This window comes from Heliconius melpomene, chromosome 18 (genome assembly GCF_056956725.1).
Source record: "Heliconius melpomene rosina isolate 202511_hmr_F chromosome 18, ASM5695672v1, whole genome shotgun sequence".
Lineage (NCBI taxonomy): Eukaryota > Metazoa > Arthropoda > Insecta > Lepidoptera > Nymphalidae > Heliconius > Heliconius melpomene.
The window spans coordinates 13776585-13796146 of NC_140406.1; the positions used below are offsets into that span (position 1 = coordinate 13776585).

The following is a 19562-nucleotide window of genomic DNA, read 5'->3' on the forward strand; positions in this document are numbered from 1 at the left end:
AATATCACGTCCTTGCTGTAGTAAAGAGGTAAAGCGCGGCGTTGAATTACGTTAATGGGAACGGAGTTTCTTAATACTAGGTACCAGAAGAAATGCCTCTGCTATGGTACCTAAAAGCTAAAAAATCTACTATAAAAATGGGAAAGTCTCTGTAAAAGTATTTTGGTCCTTCAATGCCTCCAGCCGATATTTCCAAGACTGTGAACTAAGTGTGATCGCACAAAGAAAGCCTTAATAAAGGCTCTAGATTTCTTTAGGACAACAACGAACAAATGCTCTCATAAGATTTGCCGGTACAACGATTTCAAACGGCAAAGAGTACTACAATTAAAGTAATTGGAAAAGTTTTGTTTATTATTTGATGACTGACGACGTTTTTCATGTTTGTACTTAGCAAAGTGTTTTTAAAAGTATATCAGTAGTCAAAGGCTTTTCCAAATAGTATAGCATAAATGGGAAAATCATTCTGGCTTCTAATTTATAAAAAATATATTTTTTGATCTGAACAAACTACAATATAATAACATAGGATCTTTATGTCATTCCGTTCGCGTTATCACAATTTTGTTCTCCATATCATTTTTCGAGTGGGAATCGAACCCATAACTGTCGCGTTTATAATCACACGCTTGTGCCGCTACGATACGACGTGACGCAAAAGTAAGAGGAATATGACATCAATTAAAAAATGTTGTGTTAAAAAAACACATAACAAACCGCAAATAAATATCGTACATACTAACATGTGTTTGACAAAATACATTTTAGTTTTTTCATGCTTTCTATATAATAATTTAATGAAATAGATTTTCCTTTTAAACTATTTCTTACACTTTCTCCATTAATGACTTAAGATTAAGTTATACGATAAAACTTAATGTAAAGCTTTGATTACCATGACTTGTGAGTTTGGTTGAATTTGTGAGAATAAAAATTTTCTACAAATACAAAATAAATTATTATATCGTATTCCAGTTTATTGATACTCAAAAATTTTATGGGGCAGGATAGTGGGTTTGATTCTTGCTGAATTATTATCATTTCGATGGTAAGATAAACTGAAGCGTTGGATTCCGTCATTCAACACTCGATATCGCTAAATTGCGGTTAACGGAGAACAGTTCCGTCTTTCATACGGTGATGCAATAATGCAGAGTAAAGCTAGGTAAATACGCATATAGCATCGTAAACGGACAACCTAGTGTTAAGACATGTTACCCATTTTCCAGGTAATCCAAAACACCGACAGTTCTTTTTTTTGTCAGTAGTTAGACTTTTTTAAACAGTATTTTTGTTAGAAATAAATTGTAAATAAGTTGTTACAGTTGTCTGTAACTGTTAATTTGTATTAATAATGTTAAACTGAAATATTTTGGAAATCTAATTAATATTTAAAGTTATGTTCCATTTTATTGTTTGGAATAACGAAGTAGGTTAAGAAATTATTGATACAATTTTTGTTTACTTTAAATAATTCAAAGTAAACTCTTTGTCTATTAAAAAGACATTATAATGGCAGACAGTAAATAAATATTGAAATTATGAGACAGTAAATAAATTTTGTTTTACAAGTATTAAACAAATATAATATTTGAAACATTTGGTTACGAGATGTTGTCAACCACATAATATCGACTTTACGTGCTTAACATGTAAAATTCCGATTTTCCCATAGATATTTTTTTACTGCTCCTACATAAATAAATATAAACTTAAATATCATCCACACCATCTGGATATGTGGCACTCCACTACTGTGCGGTTTCGTAGAAATTTCCTTCCACGCGCCACCGAACTGTGGAATGGCCTACCCGCGGCAGTGTTTCCAGGTCGGTACGATATGGGTACCTTCAAGAAGCGCGTCTATCTCCACCTCAAAGGCCGGCAGCGCCCCTGTGGCTCCTCTGGTGCTGCACGGGATCGTGGGCGACGGTGATCACCACCAGGTGACCCGAACGCTCGTTTGCCTTGTCCTTTTTCCATAAAAAAAAAAAAAAAATTCCAAGCAGCCTCCGTACCGAATTTCAATTTTCTATGCGTAGTAACTTCAATTGTACATTGTCTGCCAGGCACTAAGTAACGGAAGAGTTAAAGACACTAAGTAATGGATGAGTGGAGAAGGAGAGTTACTTTCTTTACTTTTTGTTTTCACCTGCACGCTTCTGCCCCTCCACTACGATGGCATCTCATATTGAAATGTTAAAATTGCTTCATGACAGTGAGAATGTTTTACTTAGTTAACGTAAAAAGAAATTAGTTATAACAGAATGAGCTTTCAGAACTTGAGATAACCGTAATTCATTCGAAGATGTACATTTGAAATTAAGATATTACTAGGTAAGTATCTCTGTATTTAACGAACTCTAACAATCATTACACGATTACCTTCTCGAAAGTTCGGAGCGGGGTAAAGTTTTCTACTCAATGAAGTTTAATTTGAGAGAACCTAATGATTGAAATAGAAAGACATCTTGACTAGATTCGTTTATTTGAATTTTATCTTAACTAAAAACATCTTATTTTAAAGGAGTTATTGCAGGTATCGATTTAACATCTAAAAATACATGTTATAAAAAGTAACAATCTATTAATACATGGATAAGTTCACGATTAGGAAAAATGTATAAAAAATGGTCATTAATGTAAGATATACATCTTATAAAATATACATCCAATACTTCAAAAATATTGCTTTTTCAACTTGGCTTATATTATAGCTTAATTTACAATTCAATTTTATTTCTGATCTTATACTATAGAGTGCTTTCAAAATTACTGATAGCATTACTGTCTGTATCTAGCAAGTGGCATTCTTCAAATTCATTCCGCTTCTCATCAGCTTTCTCAAAATTATTCTTACAAAGAAAATCGTTGTCACACACAAAATCATTTCGATCTTCTATCATTGACTCATCAAAACTTGATTCTCTGAATCGCTTCTCGTTTTCATTATGATAGTTTTGATATCTTTCAATATCGAAGTCGGGTGAAATTGTTTGTCCTTCTGTCACTGTATCTTTACCTAAAATATCTTCAGGTTCTATAGCTTGGATACCTGTACTCATTTCGTTATACGATCTATTTTCATTTTTAACTTCATATTTAACTTCAGACATATCTAAGTTTTCTCTATTTTCTAAAAGAGGTTTTATATTCATCAAATTAAAATTCGGCATCATGCGGGTATCCCAATTATTTTGATTTTGACTCTCCGATGACGAAGGTTCTAAGTCTAATTGTGAATCTTCTAATTTCTTGAATGATCCTAAATTATACTGAAGTGGTATTGAAAAGGAAGGTAAGTCCATTTGAGCATTTTGTCTCGTGGGTAACGCCGAAATATGTATGGCGGGTGTTGGTTGCTTTGTTTTCGATACATAAGAGTTTTGATTTGACGTTTCAGCTAAATTTATAATTTGTGATGATGATACTGAAAACAGAATATCATACAAATGAGTAATTACAATATTTTAAAATTATATAAAATATAACATATTCTTGCTAATGAAAACTGAGTTCTGCTGTTTACAAAATATACAATTACTATTTCTTCTGAATCTAACCTGGTATGGTAATAAAGTCTCTCATTTCTAGAGCGAGTGCTGAAGGTGACCGTGGGTCCGGTGACCGCGTGGAGCGGTTGTATGGTTCGCACCCTGCCTTTTGTTGTTTACGCCACTTTGCGCGACGGTTTTGAAACCACACCTAAAATATATATATTTTAAATTAATTTCCACATAATTATGTTTATTTTAATTATATTATTGTAAAAATATTTTATTGATATTAAAAACGTAAAAATAGTCCAAAGGCAGACTTCAATTCTGTAATCATGTAGTTCTTAAAAAGTTGAGACTGTCACATATTTATGCACTTTAAAAAACATATTTTTTCAAAATAAACAATAATAAAAGGTATGAAAGATTACTTATAAACGAAATTTTAATAAAAACTCGAAAGAAAAATATTTATTATTAATCTTATTCTCCTATTTTAGAACATTCCATAATAGAAAACCATTTACTATTCACACTCAGCTTTCGTACAGATTTATTACATTAAACGCTATAAATACCTGAACTCTAGCTTCAGTCAAATCTATTCTCATAGCCAGCTCCTCTCTAAAGAACACGTCTGGGTAGTGAGTTTTATGGAACGCAGCCTCCAGTTGCTCCAATTGGACGTTTGAGAATGTCGTTCTGGAGAAATATATTTTTAAATGAAGATTTTTTTTTAGGTTCACAAATATTTATTAATGTACTAGCGGATGATAGAACTTGAATTTTATCCCGAGTGAATAGAGAACTTGGCACCCATATTGATCTCGCATTTATTTGTTAGTGAAGTCGAGAACGAAGCATTACTTAACATTAATTTTAACATTTAACTTGGATTTCATATCATCACATATTATAAAGAAATAATTAATGTTAATCAATGTAATATAGTGGTTTACGAGTAATGAACGGCTCAAAGATTTTTTGAAAGGGTTCGTGTAAAATACACACGCTTTTTCACTTGCTCGACACACTGGGGCGAGTCTTGATTTAACAAGCATTTTTTGTATCTTATATGAATATTACAAATTTCTTTATGTTATATAATACTATTGAAATAAAATAAAATCAACCTGTATCTTCGTTGTTTGCGCTTAGGGATGTCACTTTTAGAACCTGAAATATAAATATTGTACATTTACATAAACAAATACATTTTACAATAATATGAAAAACATACTCGAAACTAAATCATACGAACGTGTTTCGAAATTATATTCCTGTATTTTAGGTATTTAAAAAGATTTCAATTTAAATTTTCTAAGAAATTTCTTAATTGGGTCCTTCTCGCAAGTGCCTTTTTATAACTCCCAAGCCATTGGCTCATTAAAACCAACTTTATTAAATAGACTTAGATTTTAAAAGCTTACAGCGTTTTATTCGAAAATTGTAAGACATTTTGTTTTGCTTTATGACTTAAAATTTAAAAAATTCTAATTCCAGTTTAAAATCAACGCAGCACTTTATCTTACTAAAGCAGTCAAATGAAAATAATTCATGCCTCTTAGTGAGTATCGAACCTAGAACCATCGAGTTTACAGTGCAGACCTCTGCGCCACAACAGAAACAAATATATATATAAACGAATTTAAAAAAATAAAAAAATTTACTATTAGGTGAGTATTCTTCGTCCTCTTCATACTGTTGGTTGTCTCCAGTTTCCTCTGAGGGTTCAGGATTGGAAGCGTACGTTTCATTGACTTCAGCATCAGGCCGCTCGCAAAGCACTGAGCCTGGTCCAAGTCTGCAATCATGTTATGAGCTACATATATGAGACAATTACACCCGGGGGTTATCTGATTAAAGTACATTTACAATATAAGATAATTTAAGATCAAATATGACTTCGGTATTCTAGAAACGAAAGACAGAATGGTAAAAGAGATTGAAGAGATGAAGAGACAATTCTTAACAGAACAAAAATATCAACTTTTAACTGCCATCGTACATGAAACCTCCTTTTTGAGTAATATTATATTTTTATTCTCACATGAACCGCGACGGTACCCCAGTCGTAAACTAGAGCAGTCTAGACCGTAGTTTAATATAAAATGTAATACGTGGCTTCAACAACAATCGTCATAACTATGTCATTTCATTTCTACCTAAACTATTTGAGATAAAGTTTACTATTTTAGTTAGTTATTGTTTCTGTGAATTTGACATAAAAATTTACTACGTTTTAATTTTATTTACTCTAATTAAATTTACATTATACATATAAACAAAATATTCACTACTTATTTCGATATATAGAATATATAGAACCTTACCCATTAAATAAATTAGGTATGTTATAACAAAAGCTCGTCGTTGGGGATACGTCGTCGTTCAAAATGGCCGCCGAGTCAAAGCCAGATGCGCTTGCGCTGGTTTCACGTCCCTCTAGTGATTCTTCCATCTACAATAATACAACCTTATTTTATTATAGCACTTACAACATTCCATCCCCAAACATGATTTTCTCTATTTCAGACTGCTATACTAAATAATTTAATTAAACATTTTAATATTATAGAATAATAATGAAACCGAGTCAAAAATCGAAATTATGGCGCAGTAGCAGTGACGTAAAAATGCGAGATCGCATGGGGGAAGCCATTCCAAGGTATTATTCAAACAATGTTTATTTTTCCTAAATAATTTTGATTGGGTGATTGTGTGCTGAATTTTAATGTATTACATTGCAAAAGTTTGTATTATAAATTGAATATTTTAATATATCAACTATTTTATTATTCATGCATAGTTTTTATTATTTAGTTGTTTAAAACTAACCAAGAATCACACCGAAATCCACCATGACCCACCCAAAAAAAGATTGAAAAATCCGACTAGTAGTTCCAGTGATGTAAAGCGTTTAAACAAAACAAATAGAAAAAAATAAACAATTTTATGTTGATATCTATATCTACATTGTTGATCTTAAGCACAATTCCAAAACTATGTATTAAAATAAAAATTTCGCTTACAGGATAACTTAAAAAATGCCACACAAAAATGTAAATGTCATACACGCTACACGTTAACTGCAAACGTTTTTAATTAAAAAGCGTTGTCGCGTGCTCAGACTTTGGTCTAAGTTAGTTATTTATCACGCAATTATTATATATAGTATGTAAATATGTATGACAAATACAACGAAAACAAATAGTTATTGGTTAAATTATTCAGTTAAGTAACAAAAATCAAATATTGTATTTTTTAACTTTGTTTTTAATTTCTCCCTGCCTATCCTCGTACCTATGTATAACGGGACACTAAAAAAAGCCTTAAGATTCGGATTGGAACTTACTTAACTAAGCTTTTCTATTTAATGAATAACCTTAAGTAAATTTTACAAATGTTATTACTTTAAAAGGTATATTATAAAAGTAATAAAAAAAGAATGTTGGTTAAAGTGACGTTAAATTAAAATGAGCCTAAATATAATATCCCTAGTCTAGCCATTGAATGTTTTTGTCTTATATGTAATAATATAAAGTTTTAATTTGATATAAAAACTGTAAACTTAAAAAAATAAGACATGCGTCCCGGCGTAGCGGTATACGTTTGTCTGTAAGTTGTTCTGGGTTTGATTGCTAAATGCAGCAACTAATTGTGCTCATTTCCTCGCTCCGGTAACAAAACAAAAGCGGTACGGTGTTCCGCCACTCCCGCCACACAATGACTCCATAACCCATCGCCTCATGGGAAACGAAGTGTCGTAACACTAAGTTCCCTCTAGTTACCCTGGCATATGCGAGTTGTAAGAAACTATCAAAATCAATATATTTAATTAATAATTTAGTCAATATAAATGTTGCAGAAAAGTGGAAACTTTTCTTACTGCTACTATGGTATCCTATACCTTTATAGAATATAATATCCTATAAACCTCCTCTCTATCCTAGAGACTTTTTCGTTGACTTCATTTCATTTTAAAAAAAGTCCTACTACTTTCATTACATTCATTATCACCATTCTTAATAAATACGTAGAGTAAAAACATTACAAAGTAATGAGTAATGTAATCGTTACACTATAAGTACGATAATCCAGGGCTGTTTAGCCGCATACAATATTGAACTGAATTAGTTAACTATTTTTTATATTATACTTTTACGAGAATAAAATATAATTAAATAATAATATAACAACTAATATAATAAGTACGGAAAATGTATGTAAAATTCTTTTTTTCCTGTAAAAGCTCATTTGTTTTTGTTTTATGTTCATTATTATTAAACTGAACCCGGGAGGTGATTGACCGCCATTGCACGGCGAGCGTCGACTACGCTTAAATTGAATTAAATGCCTATAATTTAGTTAAGTTTATTAAATTACTACTAAATGAGGATAATTTGTGTTTCCCTTTACAACTTATAAGACAGTTTAGTTGCCGCGTTCGCGAACGCGTCGTGTTCCCTTTTCGCGCCAAAACTTTGACATCTGTCACGTTGATAACAATAATGGGAGAATTGGTGTCTGAAAATGACAGTTTCCGGCTTACGATCTCTAAATTTTTGCCCCGCGAAATTATGATGAGAAATCTAATTTGTGACATTGTTTATTGATAATTGAGTTTGAAAAAAAAATTGTTTTTTTTAGATCGAAAGTTTAAGAAATTTTAAAATTGCATCTTTTTTCTGTATTCTTTATACAGATTGAAATATAATAATAAATTCATTTTGAATTAACTATTTTATCTGAATTAAATAAGTGCACTTAACAACAACCCTCGTAAACCACTTAAAACATATAAATTATACAATAAAACATAACATAAATAAGTAAATATATGAAGGGAATCATGTAGAAAATAAACACATAATGAAATTATCGTTATTTTTTGCTTTTATAATAAGCACTTCATATAAAAAAACTTAACTTAAAAAATCTACGTAAATAAAAATATGCTATTATATCAACTATACAAAAAACCTGTTGAACACAATTAGTGTTTATTAAATTATAATCTAATTCAATAAAACTCACCCTATCAATTATATTTCCATGTTTTGTAAATGCTTTTCGATAAATGAAAAATCGCGTTGAAGGCAGCAACTATTGTCACGTGGTCGATTGTACTGAAGCGATACAGAGGATCGACTGTCACTAGTGGAATTATGGAAACTGTGGAGTCGTGTTGATGTGTTAATATTTTTTTGTTTATAATTTTATAGTAATATGAAATAATACTGATTATTACAATTTACTACTTTTATCATTATATTATATAATTTATCGGAACCTAGTTAACATATTATTATTACATTTGCATTATGTATATTATTGAAAACAAGTAGTTACTTAAATTTTATTATTTTAAATTTTCAATCAGAATAATTAATGATATTAAATGATGTCTTACTTTACATAGTTTTTTATAAGCTATGCTATATAATAAATGAGATTTTCAAATTTGTCCTAGGTTTAAGACAATCAATTATTAAGAGTAGCGTAAAAAAGCCCCGCAAAAGGTAGTAAAACGACGGATATAGGAGAGTTTTGGCATTTCTACTTTTGACACTCTTGGCCTACCTTAAAACAAGCTAAAACTATTTGTAAAAGCTTGAGACCATTTTGTCCATATCCAACCGTGCATCATTTACTTTATTAACTTTTAACTCATCATCATCATCAACTATCAAAAAAAAATGTTGAAAAAAACATACCAAACCAACAAACTCCACCGATTCCCCTCCTAGAGAACCAATGACGTTTATTACGAAACCTACACACATTGCCACGTGTACGTTTCGGTGCTAAGCTAAGCTCAAGGGGGTGGTGGGTGGAAGCCCTGCGAGTGCCGCGGCTTTGCGCCATACGACGAAATGCGGTAGGATCGGTCGTTCGTAATGTTTTTAACGTTTAAACAAAAAAAAATTATGAAGGTATACGAAGACTGTATCTATTTCTGTTGTTATTTTAAGTTCATTTAAAGCAAATTTTTATTATATTTTTTGTTAATTTACTTCTCTGTTGTTTTAGGGTTGCATTAAGGATGTCATGGCGCAATGGAACTGTATTTGGTTGTTAATACGGTGGTTATGGATTCCTTTCCTGTTTGGTAGAACGATCATAATTATATTGCATTGTTTTAAATTTGTGCATAGAATTAATTGTCTTCAAACTCTACTTTCTATTTCAATCAGGCTCACTGAACATGGTATTTTATCATTTAAATATTTTATATATTTAGCTTCAAAATCTGCGTTGCTAGATGCCTCGAGTTGGACGTCCGATTTTTAGCAAAAAAAAATAATGTCCGATCGGGGCAGGCATAGCCCCAGTTTTTACGGATTTTTCCACATACTGTAAGAAATATCTTTTTATTACTTTAAGATATTGCATATGGTGAACCAAAACATATCATTTAAATAGGTATAGTAAAAATTTAATAAAAATCATTGCCTATAATGCCAATTGAACCCATATCCGCTACGTTTACAAAGAGACGCTGTGTGGATGCACCTCAACAACCTGTATCAAATTTAAATAAAGCAAACATGTAACAAAGCCCTAAATAACTAACTATACGCTGTTATTGAAATACAAACAGCTCACTCTCAAAGTTGTGTATGCACAATGCACATAGTTTCTTAACATTCAAGTAAATCTTCAAAGTTATCTTATTTCACTCGCTAAGGCATTTTAATTAGTTTAGATTTTGTTTTATTTTAACCTTCCCGCTGTATCCCTATAGCAGGGTAGACAGAGGGAACCTGGTGTTAAGGCTCCGCTCCACTCTTTCCGCCGAAATTCTGGGGGCATTGTTGCATGGCAGAACTCAAACGCCGCGTTTTTGCCTCGACACCAGCTTAGAAAATGAAAATATTAAATATTTCATTTCCTCGGGTGAAAATGAAACCCACAATCTTTTCTGTCTGCTACGAGCTAGCCTGATATAATATACGAGATACTGCGTGAAGCTGATTTTTTATAAATTTTTTTGCTTATCTATCACCTAGCATTTCACGTTTAAAGTAAATATTGACTCCAATTTCTAAGGGTTAATCCAGAAATCCAAATACTGCAATTCAAAAAACTTAGACATAAAATAACTTCAGTTCTAATTAACAGTGAAATTAAAAGAGACATAACTATATAAACAAATAACACTTATAGATAGATATCTTTAGCCTTCATAATACTCGCTAACTATAAGAAGTCACGTCGTATTATACTATAAGCGTAACAAGTTATGCAGAAATACGTGAGGCATAATATGAAAGTTGTAAAGTTTCTTGGCATATACTTAAATTTGTTTACTTTTCGCTATTATACCATACAGCACACTAGCTTCCACCTGTGTCTTCACCTGCCCAATATAGGAACAGCATCAGGACCTCCAGCAGCCAACCATAGCAATAAACTCAAGGTTACCTAATATAAAACTCTAAGATCTTCATATGCTCCAAATCCTAGCCTAAGCCTAATTCAGCATTCAACAGTAAATCAATAAAAAACATTTCAGCAAAAAGTATCAGATCTGAACAAATAGCCATAAATGTTCTAATGGACAAACAAGAACTAGCAGGGAGAACTTCAGCTTCATAGATGCTTCACTGGAAAGTGACCTCACCCTCTATATGTCGCATATAATAATTATAAATTCGCGTTTCGTAGTCAACATCTGATGGCATTTCTAAACTGATGATGGTAATGGGAGACACAATTACTCAACGACTCGACAACACAACTATTAAACTTCCTTATGAGTTTAAATATTATAGAAAGTAATACAAGGTAGGTGGACTATTAAGTTATTCGAAAAAGCTGATAATGAAAGGGACAATAACACTTAACGCCTAAGATATATTTTTGTACTTGATCACATTATAGGATGTAATAAAATAATTAAAAACCTCCAAAAACAACGAATTGTAAGTTGGTATATATAACAGAAGTATTCATAATTTCATTTGGTATTTTTAATTTTTCTTTACTTAACATTATTTAGATTTTTTGTCTTTCTTTAAATTCGTGCCTCCAGATAAGTTAGGTAGTGAGTTTTTTTATTATTTAATATTTTTTTATTTTAATTAGTGGCATCTCTTCAAGATAGAGAAAGTCTTTTCCGTATTCTATAAATTGTTTTGTTAAAGAAAAGACCATAGGTGGCGTTATTGACAACAAATGAACAAACCGCGATTTAATCATATACATTATTTCTTGTAAATTTAATTTTCCAATTTCATCATGACTACATGATTCCGTATTTATATTACAAAAACTATATACAAAAATATATAGTAAAAAGTAAAAAAAATACTTAGTAGTTCTTTACACTTTTAAAGATTTTTTCAGAGTTTCAAGCGGAGCAAGACCTGCGTCTCGATAAGAAAGATTTGAAGAGCGATGCTAGAAGGATAAAGTCAAAAAAAATAATTATCTATATATATAAAATCTAAAGATCACTCACTCATCACGAAATCTCAGAAACTGCAAGTGCTAGGAATCTCAAATTTTGCATAGCAGTTACATATAGGACGTAGGTGCTCGATAAGACGGGAATTTGCAATATTCGACTTCTAACGGGTTGTTTTTGGGGTCGAAAGTTTGTATGAAACTTCGTTACTACAAATGCTAGGAGTCTCAAATTTTGCATAGACGTCACTAAGACGTAGTCATGGAGACAGAAATTAATAATAACATAGTTCACGCGGGTGTAACCGCGAGCGGGCCGCTAGTATTGTATAAAATCAAAGAAAATCCAACACTACATATAAACATAAATTAAAATTGTAATAGAACCCAAAACAGTGACTATATTTTTTTATGTTTGTACGTCTGTATTATCCGTATATTAAACCAGCTGTGTATAATTAATAATAACTAAAATTTCGCCACCTAATAAGATGAAGGTCCAGTAAAAAGTCAAAGAAATATCAACATACATTTATTTATCATCTACAAAATTATACTAACAAAGTTACTTTCTAACATCCTTATTGACTTTCCCATATATTTCAGGGAAGGCTTCCAAGCAGTATAGGAGGGACTTCCTCAGTTTGTCATATAAAGTATGGTCGAACATTTGACGGAACTCTTCGAGTGTGGTATATGTGTCTGCATAAAGCATTTGGAAACCACGTTTTCTTGTTACGAATTGTTCAATTTTTCTTGTTGATGGTTCCTGAAATTTAAAAAATATAAAAATATCATACCGTTTTTTACCAGTTTTACTATAAAATATGATGCCACCATGGCACACCTGGATAGTGTCTATAAACACAATGGTTATAATTTTTTTAGTTTTAGTTCATTATTTTCACTCCCGCTCTTGCCGGACAAAACTTGACGTTAATTTCCACCACTTAACAGGCGTAGTCTCAAATTTGTTTGAAAATTAAACGAAGAACGGAGTATTTATACACTGGGTTCTTTCTGTCTACTATGCAACTTAGTAAAAACCATGAAACTGCTAACTAAATCGCCACTGTATACTTTGGTAATATAACAGTCGAAATACTTACAGTGACGAAGTTCTTTGCCTTGGGCACTCCGTAAACCCCGATGTCTACAAACATTTGCCACTCGCCGGAATCGATCCGCAACTGTCCGGGGTTATTGAACACTTTGAAGGGACATAGCCATATTGGATATACCTGAAAAGAAATGTAAAAAAATATTAATTTAGTATATTTTTAATTAATAACTTAAAAATCATGAAGCCATTTCATATCAGTTCGAGACACCACGTCTCGAACACGTGTAGAGGCAAACTCTACCTTTGAACACTTTTATAGAATTCACATAAAAAATCACTCCATGGACAGATATGGCAAGGAACATTTCACCTTAGAACTAGCAGGATGTCGATGTAAATAACGAGAGTGGATTAGATGGAATTGAATGGCAAATTCTGGCATAAGCTGCGACTAATGCCAAGTAAAAAAAGAAGTATGGGTTCGAATAAATATTATAACAAATGAATGGCAAAACAATTTTTTCCAGTATTTTTTATATATTTACCTCAAATTCTTCATGAAACACTCCAACAGCCTCTTCCAAAGTGTCAACAGGCACTAACATATCTTGTATTACATGGGATTTATTGTACAACTTAGTTACCGCTTCAGGTTGAGTTAACTTTAACAGAGACACCTCTGGAGGCATCAGCCAGCCGAATAGATAACGGAATATCACGTTGTTACCGAATGGTATTATATCCTGGAATGAAATTAATATAACGTATTTAAGTATAGCAGGTTATAGGTTCCACTTCAACGTTAAAAAAAACGCAAATTGGACGGTGAATGGGGAATGAGCTAAAAAATAATTGTAATAAAAATAATTACTGCTTTGAAGCGTTATTTAAAAAAAAAACTAAGTGGCAATTTCTTGTTGTGGAGTAATTAAATAATATCCCACTGGCTATTAGTTCGAAATTTCTTCAAAGGTACATTTTTATGTAAAATATACTGTTTTGCAATGTCTCTAATTCGATTTTCTTTGTGCTTGTATAACACAGATTATACCTAAGAATAAAAAGACATATTGGTATAAGGTTCAAATAAATACCTGAAGTTCCCAGAAAAAGCTGCGAGTGTGTCGATGATAATAATCTCTTAATGGTACGTACTCCACAGAATTTCTCTTACTTCCTTTACGATACCTAGTTAAATGCTTCTTAACTTGCTTGAAAAACCACTCTGAATACCACTTGCCAATGGGATTGAGCTGAAATTAATAAAATTTCCTAATATAAATAACTAAATGTTATCAGTAGTAAGAAACTCATACATCATTCAGCACCTGCATACACATAGAATAGGCAGAGGGAACCTGGTGTTAAGAGACTCCGTTTCTCTTAAGATTACGACTAGAAACTTGGCCTCGTTACCAGAACGAGAAAAATAAAAATATTTCATTCTTTCGAGTGCGAATCGAGCCCATAGCCAACCCGTTTACGGGATTAGCATTTCCGTTATTTATATACAAATCTTATTTTTGCTCTTGGATGGATTTCGTTAGGTTCCACTACTCAAAACTCTATATTCAAATCGGAGAGCAAGATTTAGAGATGTCAAAGTTATAGTGCAAACACTTTATTATACCACTTAATTAATGGATAGACACAGATCCTATTATAACTATGCTAAAAAATAACTAACTTCATATGACACTTCCTTACCCTCCCATCTCTTCCAACCTCTTCCACCATATCACCAAGCATCACTACTCCACTGTCCTTAGTAAAGAGTAATGCTTCTATGAACTGATGAGGATTGCTTTTTGTGGACTCTTCTTGGAACCTCTTTGACAGATCTGATAGATTTGTGTACGGGTGATATTGGAGACGAATGTATCTAAAATAGAGGTAAATAGTCTAATTCAATCCGTACTTCTTTTTTTTAACTTTACGCTGTATCCTTCATGTAGTAGAGGAAGCAGAGAGAACTAGGATCATTGTGTTAAGACAGTCTGTCTCCATTAGGACACTTCCGTTCTTGATTCTCCGCTGAATTCTGGAGGCTGTTCACTGGCTAACTCAAATCAGCGCTTTGTCTCGTTACGAGAGTATTGCGTGTTAAATGTATTGAATACAGCAAATTAAAGTATATAAATGTATTTTGCTTACTTTTTTGCAGGTACCACCTTGATTACAGCCGAAGTCAAAAAGCCCAGTGTTCCATACGACCACGGCACTGCATAGAAGAGATCAGGGTTTTCTTTCTGAAAGAATAAAGTGTCTTAATTGAGGTCCCAAATATTTTGTGGAAACTAGTCACACTAGGTTCGCTCTATCTACTGCGGGAGGGTCGCCCGCATTAGGCGGGCTTTCCACCGAGGCGTCGTAGTAGTACGTGTGAGCGATCCTGCGGCGTTTCATTTTGGTGAATAGGGTTTCCGCTGGGTTTTAGTGAGTAGGATCGGTTTCACCGATGAATCCCACAGTACCGAATTATAATTAACCATAAAGTAAAACGGGTTCCCTTTAGCAAGAGTGAAAATCTGGTAAGACTAGATAGAAAAGACTTTATTATCTATCATCATGACGAAAAAGCAAAATTAAGAGAAGAGATAGTTTCTTCAATCAACGCCGTTTCGAAGTAATATAATATTTATTACGAAACTATAATTAATTCGGCCTAGTGCGCAGAGATACAAGCGTGTGACTGTAACGCCACAGATTATGGGTTCGATTCCTACTCGAGGAAATAAAATATTTTATATATTTTAATTTCTTCGCTCTGGTGTCTTGAAGTATTAAAGATAAAATCAAGTGAGATTTCCTCTGCCTATCCTGCTGTGTGCGCGAAACAGGTGAACCTAAAAAAACAATAATTAATATTTTTTCTTTAACTTTGCAAAACAAGTTGTTATTTTATAGATATAAAGTTCGTACGTCTTAAAATCCATTGAAACATTTTAGTTTAAACACAAAACAAACCTTAACTGAAAACTTACTGATATCCTAACTTACCTTACTACAAGTAACAACTGATCCATCAGCCAACACCATTTCATATTCCAAACAAATGTGCTGAAAAAGCCCATGTACGTGAGATGAGGACTCCACTCCGGTCCCCATGACCAGACCGCCCACAGTAAGTTGGTCTAGCTCGGGTACTACTGCCAAAGCCAAGCCGAGAGGCTCCAGAGTTCTTGACAACTGACCCATTGTTACTAGAGGCTCGCAGCGAACTGTCTAAGGATTGGTTAAAAATATGTTAAAATTTGATAATAGAATTATATTATTACATACTTATTTTTGACCTTATGTTCCGACATAGGACAATATATTATAGAGTGAAATTAATGGTCCTTAAAATTATCTTTATTAATAAAATATTTATGTAAATTATAATTTACCATATTCTTGGTATCGACTTCAAGGACATCCACCAAATTTACATCGATATTTGTGAAAATCTTCTTGTAGATGCCATGGCGGAACGTCATGGTTTGCCAAGTGGGGCGAGCAGTGCACAGTCGCGTTTTGCGGTCTCCCGCAAGCCAGGACTTTACCTGAAAATTTGTTATAGCAATTTTTAAAAATATAGTTTAATATAGATTAATTATAAATATTTCCCATATTCCTTTATCCCATATTTAAGTGGATCCCATAATGTAAACCTAACCAAATTTTCACCAAACTATCCTTCAAGTGTATCCTTTCAAATAAAAAAGAATCATCAAAATCGGTTGGTGCGACATTGAGTTATTCGTCTATTTGTCGCGCACATACCTAATGCAAATTTAAGACTTATGTGATTTTCTCATAGATACCATTGTCAGACATGGACCAAAAAAAATGGGACCACTCGGGAAGCTTCAACTTTCAAATAAAAAAAATATCAAAATCGGTTCACCCAGTCAAAAGTTATGAGATAACAAACAAAAAAAAATTAAAAAAAGTACAGTCGAATTGATAACCTCCTTTTTTTACAGAAGTCGGTTAAAAAGTGATTTAATTATAAACTATAATCAAATCACTATAATATTAAACTACTTTTACTTTATAATATTATATTTAGTTATAATATAAAAAGTTGTCTACTATAAAACCGGTCAAATGTGAGTCGGTCTCGTACACCTAGGGTACCGCGTCAATATCTGGGTATAGATCAGCTGGTATTTGTCTTAGGGAAGAAATTGACAAACTTAAGTATGGTTTAGATATAAAGACAGACAGACAAAGGGACCTACCTTGTAAGATCTTTTTTAAAATACATCCACCACCATATAAATCAAAAGTCCGGAATGAATGAAAAAAGATACCACAACCAAAAAAGACAAGAAAATCTATTCTCGTGGCAAATTCCGGCAAATAAATGAAAAAAATAAATTGAAGCTGGTGCGAATTTTGAGGACAATATGGATTAATTCATAGTTAATACTGTTAAATTACTTTATTATTTTTACCTGTCTCTGCACATCCCTTACTTTCCTCTCATGGGCTTTAGGTGCGCTATTCAATTTGAACACCACGTAATTCCGAACTGTCGACCAGATCTTCCAGAGGAAGGATAACGGCATCAACGTGGTGATGACGAGCAACCATCGGTACTCTATTATTATGTATTCTAGAAAAGTCTCTGGTTTCACTGCGACCATGATGAACGCAGCTCCAGGCCTTTAAGTAAAATAAATTTAGTTTTGTGTTACTAAGATTTGTATAAATAAATAGGACGACGCGTAGTTGGAGCATGTGGAAAATGGGGAAAAAATCAGAATATAAGCATCGATGCAGAAATTATTTAACTTTGGCTCGACCGATTTAACGATGCATGTATAATTATTTTTGTATATATTAAATTTCAAAACAAATTCTAACTTCGAGTGCTTTTTTATAACCAGCAGACAGCGTAGTAGGTATCATTGAAGAAGGTTATTTGGAATACTAAACTTAATTAGTTGATTTCAATTAAGTACAAAAGGAAAGGAATACTATGTATATTTTTGTATATCTAAATTTATATAATTCATATTACATTTTAACTTTGTAAAATCCGCACCTTGGAAGAAACAGGTAAGTCTTAATTTTTTTTTATTTCAAATGTATTTCCTAATTAGTGATTTATTGTCTAAGAATAAGAGTCGCGAGTTCAAATTAGTCTCAAAAATGTGAAAAAATGTGTGAAGATGTCAAAACCAATAAATAATAATAGCCTTATCTTCTTCTTCGTCTCATTTGATTGGATTGTTCAAATTGAGATTTGTCAGTTTTTAGCCGTACTGACTTCATTATCCTTTGACATAGACAGATGGTCAAATGAGCAGGCAGACGGATACTTTGGGCAGGAGACCGAAAGTGCCATTTTTGTGGTCGCCGCCTTATAAATTCAGGGTAATAGCCCTAACATAAAGTGCTTAAATATAATTACTTCAAATATACTTTTTGTAAATTGAACTCACCTTTTAGAGATCACGTTGACTCCACCGAGCGGCCAGTAGCCAACTGATCATCATTCATCAAGCTCGATGTCACGGCCACTTATCAGAATTACAGATAACGACCCAATTTGGACCCTCTTTAAAGCTGGATATAGTTTATTTTTCAAACAGTATATAAGGTAAAATAGTCATATTTCACTACATGTGTAGATATTATTTCACAAATAAAATGGTAATCATTATCTAGCTCCCAACAATGTATTCTTATCGTTTACAATTTGATTATTATTCAATATCCATATTACATAGATAGTGCCAAATCACAACAGTTATCTACGCCTATTATAGATATCCGAACTTTGATAAATATATTTTTTTTACTTTGGACCAAGTAACAATCTGACGTAAAACACCTGTTTTTTCAGCAATTATTTTATTATCAGCGAGTAGCCGTACCATACGGCGTCATTGATTTTAAATTATTTTAAGTAAAAAACCCACTATACTGAACAATTATTGCAAGCAGCAAGGCGGCATTTAATTTCTTTTTTTTTTAATTGAGCTGAACTATTATGTTCCTGCATAAGATGTTCTAGATCTTCTATTTTAGTTTGCCAAAGCCCAAAGCCCAAAGGAAAATGGTTATCGTGCAGACCAATTTTTGCTAACGCCGCCTTTCATTTCCTATAGGTACTTAAATAAACCATTTTATTTATGTATCGTATGTTCCAGATTTTCAATTTTTTGTATTAATGTAAACTGCTTATCATAATGAATAATTTTAGTTTAGACATTATATTATTTCCAGCTCCAGCTTAGATGTTTGTGTCAACAAAGCATTTCATTGAAATCCGTCCAGTAATTCCGCTGTGTGTGTACAAAAACACAGAAAAAAATATAGATGTTATTTCTTCGTTTTTTTATTAAATTTATTTTAAATTTAATAAATAGACACGTTTATACTGTGCGACATTCGATCGGTAAAATATATCTTGCTATTTACTTTGTTACTACACAAAATAAATAACGACAGTTGTTTTATTGAAGATTATTGGTAATTCTACATTTATTAATTAGAAACAATAAGCATGGCACAAGTGAAGGTCATCGTGACACAATGAGAGTTGAGACAACGCCTGGCAGACGTGACGGTTACGGGTTCAATCGCTACTCGGT

General features: G+C 32.4%; 2 protein-coding genes and 1 long non-coding RNA gene across 4 annotated transcripts; 1 reads left to right on the forward strand and 2 right to left on the reverse strand.

The window, feature by feature from the left end:
- Positions 1-2471: 2471 nt before the first annotated feature.
- Positions 2472-9352, reverse strand: LOC146529656 (uncharacterized). 2 transcript variants are annotated; one of them, XM_085202186.1, is made up of 7 exons: positions 9215-9352; positions 5831-5958; positions 5168-5301; positions 4631-4673; positions 4076-4199; positions 3564-3705; positions 2472-3430 (listed from the first exon to the last, which is right to left on the reverse strand). In XM_085202186.1, exons 1-7 carry the CDS (start codon positions 9281-9283, stop codon positions 2754-2756), a joined length of 1317 nt encoding a protein of 438 aa, XP_085058312.1. In that variant the 5' UTR covers positions 9284-9352; the 3' UTR covers positions 2472-2753. The 2 variants fall into 2 exon arrangements, with proteins under 2 accessions (XP_085058312.1, XP_085058313.1); XM_085202187.1 differs by lacking the exon at positions 9215-9352 and adding an exon at positions 8535-8645.
- On the forward strand, positions 9333-10868 carry LOC146529657 (uncharacterized). The gene is made up of 2 exons (XR_014879035.1): positions 9333-9433; positions 9531-10868. It is a non-coding gene; the product is annotated as an uncharacterized LOC146529657 (long non-coding RNA).
- Positions 10869-12425: 1557 nt separating this feature from the next.
- On the reverse strand, positions 12426-18547 carry LOC146529658 (delta(24)-sterol reductase-like). Its single transcript, XM_085202201.1, has 10 exons — positions 18408-18547; positions 17415-17625; positions 16362-16517; positions 15973-16197; positions 15127-15221; positions 14680-14854; positions 14067-14225; positions 13518-13715; positions 13019-13150; positions 12426-12678 (listed from the first exon to the last, which is right to left on the reverse strand). The coding sequence occupies exons 2-10, from the start codon at positions 17604-17606 to the stop codon at positions 12475-12477; spliced, it is 1536 nt and encodes a 511-aa protein (XP_085058327.1). The 5' UTR covers positions 17607-17625; positions 18408-18547; the 3' UTR covers positions 12426-12474.
- Positions 18548-19562: the final 1015 nt, after the last annotated feature.

Excerpts from the sequence above, each read along its gene's own strand:
- LOC146529656 (XM_085202186.1), bottom strand. The coding sequence starts at position 9,283 with ATGTGTGTAGGTTTCGTAATAAACGTCATTGGTTCTCTAGGAGGGGAA. Across the intron at positions 5,302-5,830 it reads ATACCTAATTTATTTAATGG|ACTTGGACCAGGCTCAGTGC; the intron begins GTAAGGTTCTAT and ends ACATGATTGCAG. Across the intron at positions 4,674-5,167 it reads CGAAGAATACTCACCTAATA|GTTCTAAAAGTGACATCCCT; the intron begins GTAAATTTTTTT and ends TTTATATTTCAG.
- LOC146529658 (XM_085202201.1), bottom strand. The coding sequence starts at position 17,606 with ATGGTCGCAGTGAAACCAGAGACTTTTCTAGAATACATAATAATAGAG. Across the intron at positions 13,151-13,517 it reads TGTTTCATGAAGAATTTGAG|GTATATCCAATATGGCTATG; the intron begins GTAAATATATAA and ends ATTTCTTTTCAG. Across the intron at positions 12,679-13,018 it reads AGGCAAAGAACTTCGTCACT|GAACCATCAACAAGAAAAAT; the intron begins GTAAGTATTTCG and ends TTTAAATTTCAG.